Source organism: Triticum aestivum, chromosome 4B (assembly GCF_018294505.1).
Source record: "Triticum aestivum cultivar Chinese Spring chromosome 4B, IWGSC CS RefSeq v2.1, whole genome shotgun sequence".
NCBI lineage: Eukaryota > Viridiplantae > Streptophyta > Magnoliopsida > Poales > Poaceae > Triticum > Triticum aestivum.
Window position 1 is genome coordinate 429,390,092 of NC_057804.1, and position 5,974 is coordinate 429,396,065.

Below are 5,974 nucleotides of genomic sequence, written 5' to 3' on the forward strand. Positions count from 1 at the left end.
TGCAAAACATTATTCTAAATAACAGAAAGAAAATACTAAAAAAATGACGCTCCAAGCAAAACACATATCATGTGGTGAATAAAAATATAGCTCCAAGTAAAGTTACCAATGAACAAAGACGAAAGAGGGGATGCCATCCGGGGCATCCCCAAGCTTAGGCTCTTGGTTGTCCTTGAATATTACCTTGGGGTGCCTTGGGAATCCCCAAGCTTAGGCTCTTGCCACTCCTTATTCCATAGTCCATCAAATCTTTACCCAAAACTTGAAAACTTCAGAACACAAAACTCAACAGAAAATAAATCACCACTTTTGGTACTGTTGTGAACTCATTCTAAATTCATATTGGTGTAATATATACTGTATTCAAACTTCTCTATGGTTCATACCCTCCAATACTACTCATAGATTTATCAAAATAAGCAAACAACACATAGAAAATAGAATCTGTCAAAAACTGAACAGTCTGTAGTAATCTATAACTCTCCAATGCTTCTGTAACTCCAAATATCCTACAAAATTAGGAAAACCTGAGAAATTTTCGTACCAATCCATATCAAAAATAATCTGATCAAAATCACGTTTATGTGAATTATCAAAACTAATTTACTGGGCGCAAAAGTTTCTGATTTTCCGTAGGATCAACACAACTATCACCGTAAGCTATCCTAAAGGTCTTACTTGGCATTTTATTAAAACAAAAGCTATAAAACATGATTACTACAATAGCTTAATAATGTGAACACACAAAAACAGTAAGGGTAAATATTGGGTTGTCTCCCAACAAGTGCTTTTCTGTAATGCCTTTTAGCTAGGTATGATGATTTCAATGATGCTCACATAAAAGATAAGAATTGAAACATAAAGAGAGCATCATGAAGAATATGACTAGCACATTTAAGTCTAACCCATTTCCTATGCATAGGGATCTTGTGAGCAAACAATTTATGGGAACAAGAATCAACTAGCATAGGAAAGCAAGACGAGCATAACTTCAAGATTTTCAACACATAGAGAGGAAACTTGATATTATTGCAATTACTACAAGCATATGTTCCTCCCTCATAATAATTTTCAGTAGAATCATGAATGAATTCAACAATATAACCATCACATTAGGCATTCTTTTCATGATCTACTTGCATAGAAATTTTACTACTATCCACATAAGCAAATTTATTCTCATCAATAGTAGTGGGAGCAAACTCAGCAAAATAACTATCATGTGAAGCATAATCCAATTGAAAATTAAAATCATGATGACAAGTTTCATGGTTATATTTTTTGTTTATGGCATACGTGTCATCACAATAATCATCATAAATAGAAGGCATGCTTTCTTCATAATAAATTTGCTCATCAAAATTTGGGGAACAAAAAATATCATCTTCATCAAACATAGCAACCCCAAGCTTGTGGCTTTGCATATCATTAGCATCATAGGTATTCAAAGAATTCATACTAACAACATTGCAATCATGCTCATCGTTCACATATTTTATGCCAAGCATTTTAACCTATAAGGATGCTAGCCGACCCTCCTCCATGGAGCTTCTCCCGTGCACATCGTTCGTGGTCGTCAGATGGGCTTTGACTTCCTCTGCTGACCATTGGATCGGTTGACTGCGTGGTAATAAATTTGACTAGTGCTTGTTTTTCATGTTTGAATGACTTGTGGCCCTTCTTCGGTGAGGTTTGCCTGGTCCTTCGTGGGTGAATTGGATCGTTGGTGAAAGTCAACCTGTCCGGTTGCTACGCGTGGTGGTCGAGGAAAGGCGAAGACAACCGGACGTGCGACGATGTCGAATCGTTTTGCACAGTGCATTCTTTTCCCCCCAGTCCCCACAGCCGCCTCCCACACCCCCTCCTCCTTCCTTCCTTCCTCGCTTGTCACCCGCCACAGCTGCCGCACCCCTCCTCCATCTCTTTCCTCTCGCATCCTCCCGCGTCGGACGCCGCTAGGCTCCTCCCTGTCTCGTCTCGGCCCGACCCAGACGGATCCAGGGGTAGCAGAGAGGAGGAAGGGAGGTAGAACGACAGGGAAGGGGATGAATAGCAGAGAGGAGGAAGGTGGGTAGAGGAACGACGAGGAAGGGGATGGACAGGAGCTTCATGCCCAAAATCCAGTCGCCCCTGGCCGTGCCTACACGAGCAGCGCCGTGGGTAGATGCTTCCCCGCCCAACGAGGATGGCGAGGTAGGTGTTGACAAAGGCAGCCCGAGGCCATCAGATTTGGCACCATCGCCGTTCTTTTGGTCGAGGCCGCTGTCGTTCATGTGCTCCTCCTCACCCCCACGGCTAGATGCTGGCGAGGCCAGCCTCCCCTCATGCGCAGGTACTTCCCCGCTCCTTTCCGTGCTCTCTCTCTTCCCCTGATCTATCTCTGTACACGGAAGCAAATTTGTCCAATTCTCAGTCTAGATTTAATGAAGAAAATTGCAGTTCATACAACGCCAATTATGGATATGGATCCATCTTGCTGCGCCGGATGAAGGGCTGGATGGAATAAGAATTGCTTCCTCTAGATATTATTCACAGAACCGCACTTCGTATAATTATAGTGTACATCTGTTCATGCTTAGCACTATTCGGTGTTTTACTGTTTTGTCACTGGTAGTTGTAGAGATTTCCAGGAAGATATACTCAGGAGGGACTATCTAATAGTCGCTAAAGTTTCTTCTAAACTCGCTCAAACTATTTCTAACCAGGAGAAACGATCTAATAGTTTCTAAGTATGCCTGTTAGATTTTTAGTTTAACTAAGTGAGGCTTGTCTTGTACAATGCACTTGCATCTCTGAACTCCTGCTAAAATTGTTTCACATTTTTCAACAGAGATCGGGTTGTGCTTACTTATACTTCGCTCTAAGCTATTCCTTCATAATTATCATGTATTTCATGTCAGATTATCTTCGTCTCTGGTGTTTCGCTGGCCATTGGGCTGAAGTCAACCGTACAGTTCTTCACAAAGCCCAAGAATCGCAAGGTCATATACATGTAACGATGCAGGCCTAAGAATTAGTCATGTATCCAAATTGTTCAGTTCCAGTTCAGTACTTCAATTATGAGCTAACAAGATCACCTGAATGTGCAGGGTTCGATTGCTTTCAGGGTCGTACTTTTCCTTGTCCTTATTGGCTGGCCTGTCTTCGGTATGATGGCAGATTCGTTTGGTTTTGCCCTGCTATTCAGGTTTGTAGATCCTCTATTATGCATTCATATGATCATCTGATGTCTGTTTTTCAGTGTGCATTAATAAATGGTAGAAACTTTTGGGTATTGTATCTGACTGGTACTGAATTTTCCACAGTAGGTTCTGGCCTACTGCTGCTGTTTACCTACAAAAAAAATCCACCATCGGTTGGATTTTCCAGCACCCTTATGTGACATATGTAAGATCATATTTGCGGCTTTGCTGTTGTTGAGCTGCGTAAATTTTCTTCAAGTCCAACCCAGTCTGGTCGCCACTTCATTTACATGATCTTGTTCTTGTGAGGGATTATTTTTTATGGATCTGAGCCCCCATTGTTCTTGCTGTTGTTTCCCACTCCTGTAATTAACCTTTACTAAGTAGTGTTAGGTCTTCAGCATAACACTGAATATTTAAGCTAATAAGGATACCATTAGATGACCGACCCTGTAATTAACTTTATTCAGTTTATGAACATATATGTACACTACAGAGCATAAAAATGGGAAAATACAAATATGATTGGTGGTTGGTTCACCACCTAAAAATTTGATCTACCAATTATGTTTTAGTGATTTCTACTTGAGCTAAAACCACGACAATAATTTTGGAATGGAGGGAGTACTTATTTGTTGTTGTATCTTTGATAGTTTGATTAAAATATCATGAAGGTTAAAGCGGGCGTGGTTTTGATATATTTTTGTTACAAGATATTACATCGACTTTCTGGTTTGGAAATACTTATAATCGTTTTCTCCTAACTGCATCTGAGCCTACACTTTTGTAGACTACTCAGGATAGAGATGATATAAATGTGAGCAACAAAGTTATTTACTCGGGGATGCATTATATTCCAAGTTAACCTTTGCATTGAGAATATCATCCTATTTTTTATAGGAACAACTCGCTATTAGTGCATCACAATTTTGTGTGGTACGTTTGTTTTTACCTATTCCAGTTCTGAGCCTTACTTGTTCATATGGTTTCAATTGCCGTCTCTCATGTGACGTTGAGAAAATCACATGTATATGCGTATTTTTTTTCCTCTGTACCCTGATTTATCTTAGTCCTTATGTCAAAGATACTGGATGTAGTAACAGATCGACGTACTAACAAATGCAAAGAGAATGGACCTCCTCTTGATTAGCTCAAGAGGACCTGTATAGTGGCTTCATGTAATTTCTTGATTTCCCATAATGATTTCGCTGGCAATTTGTCAGTCTATTTCTAGCTGAAATTGCGTGTATATCTTATAAATTTACATTGCAACAAATTAATAAGGAGTATAGAAGCATTTGCATCTATCTAATATATTTTTATGGTTTGTTTCAAAAAGCTCAAGGTTAGATATGTACTGCTGTATGAGGCTATCATTAGGATGGAAGACAATTAATGTTAAAATATTGTTTGAATTTCCTTCTTTCTGTAAACAGCAATACAAGCTATGTTTGCGCCATGATTCTATTCCAATTTTTTGAACAACTGACAATTAATGACATATCAAATGTTCCGTATTGAAATGGATCATTTTGTCAGGTTGGGTTTAGTAGGTCATAATGGTTTTATTCTACGACAGGATTAATTTTGTTTATACTGTAACCTGTTCAAGGATTGACGAGTTTTCGAACCCTACGATCTTTGCACACTAAGGTTCGGCTGTGTTCTTTGTGAAATATACGTCCTGCAAGTCTCATGTGTCTTGCGTTGTTTTCGCTATCCAAGCTACAAGCTTTTGATATACTCAAAATGAGATTCTTTATATGGTGTTCGATTCCTCTTGCTATCACCACAACGGGAAATGTCTTATGGTGGCAATATGCTCTTCTATGCTATCTGATTGACTCTTTTTATTAGCATGGAGTATAAATTTTACTTCACTAAGATTAATTTCTGTTCACACTGTTCTGTATATAAAAAAGGATTGTTGTGCTTACAAGGTTTATGACATTTTGGCGAAACATTATTTAGTAAAAAAGTATGTAGAGGTGAACTTTAGAGGTGAAATGTTGTGGATGTTCTGACAGAGAGATGCTTGGACTAACTTTAGCGTCACACCTTATCAATATCTGGTATTGGGTTCTACTAATTGTCAGCGCCTTAATTTTTGTTTTCCTCCCAATGCCATGTGATATTTACTGGACTATAATTCACATGCTTGCAAGTCGTCGTCGTCGTCGTCGTGTCTCTCTCTCTAACTGCCCCCCTCCCATCATCTTGGCTTGCAGGTCACCTCCATGTCTCCCGCCAGTCCACGACATAGCTTGCAATCTAGGATGTTGCCAAGTTAACTTAGGATGGTAACCTACAATGTACAACCCAAGAGATCGACAGTGTTTATTATACTGTCATGCCTCTACTTCTGTGTTGCATATATAGCTGCTTGTATATCTAATTGGATTGTTCAGATTAGATACTTCTCTATGAAATTACTAATACATGAATTTTGTTTCTTTAGTTCTCTATGAAATCCATGTGATACTTCTCTGTTGTATACATGGCATGACAGTATAATTTCATAGAGAAGCTCACAAAATCTAATGCTTCTGATGTCAAATTCAGATCAAATTTATTAACTAGCTCATTCAGGTATTACAGCGGAAAACAACATTTGTTTTCTAGATTCAGTTTTTTGTAAAAATAGTCGGATGGCGATTATAATGAAATGTTGCATTTTTTATACAAATTGCTGGTACAATCTGCACCTGGCAAATAAATTTGAACCACTACCTATTTTATCAAGTAAAAACACCAGCATGTTGGTTGAGGTGCATGTATCGGTTGTAGCGAAG

General features: G+C 38.9%; 1 protein-coding gene across 7 annotated transcripts; it reads left to right on the forward strand.

The window, feature by feature from the left end:
* Positions 1 to 1,813: 1,813 nt before the first annotated feature.
* Positions 1,814 to 5,639, forward strand: LOC123092542 (vesicle transport protein GOT1). 7 transcript variants are annotated; one of them, XR_006444726.1, is made up of 4 exons: positions 1,814 to 2,332; positions 2,901 to 2,981; positions 3,090 to 4,835; positions 5,411 to 5,639. XR_006444726.1 is itself a non-coding variant. In XM_044514338.1 (4 exons), exons 1-4 carry the CDS (start codon positions 2,095 to 2,097, stop codon positions 3,418 to 3,420), a joined length of 543 nt encoding a protein of 180 aa, XP_044370273.1. In that variant the 5' UTR covers positions 1,814 to 2,094; the 3' UTR covers positions 3,421 to 5,639. The 7 variants fall into 7 exon arrangements, 5 of the variants coding, with proteins under 5 accessions (XP_044370273.1, XP_044370274.1, XP_044370275.1 ...); XR_006444727.1 differs by having other exon boundaries at positions 3,090 to 4,118; XM_044514338.1 differs by having other exon boundaries at positions 2,901 to 2,992; positions 3,090 to 3,187; positions 3,306 to 5,639.
* The last annotated feature ends 335 nt before the right edge of the window (positions 5,640 to 5,974 follow it).

What these genes read in the sequence shown, in the direction of transcription:
- LOC123092542 (XM_044514337.1), top strand. Translation starts at nt 2,095, where the DNA reads ATGGACAGGAGCTTCATGCCCAAAATCCAGTCGCCCCTGGCCGTGCCT. An exon ending in CAGCCTCCCCTCATGCGCAG is followed by an intron (nt 2,333 to 2,900) that starts GTACTTCCCCGC and finishes ATTTCATGTCAG; the next exon opens with ATTATCTTCGTCTCTGGTGT. An exon ending in CAAAGCCCAAGAATCGCAAG is followed by an intron (nt 2,982 to 3,089) that starts GTCATATACATG and finishes CTGAATGTGCAG; the next exon opens with GGTTCGATTGCTTTCAGGGT.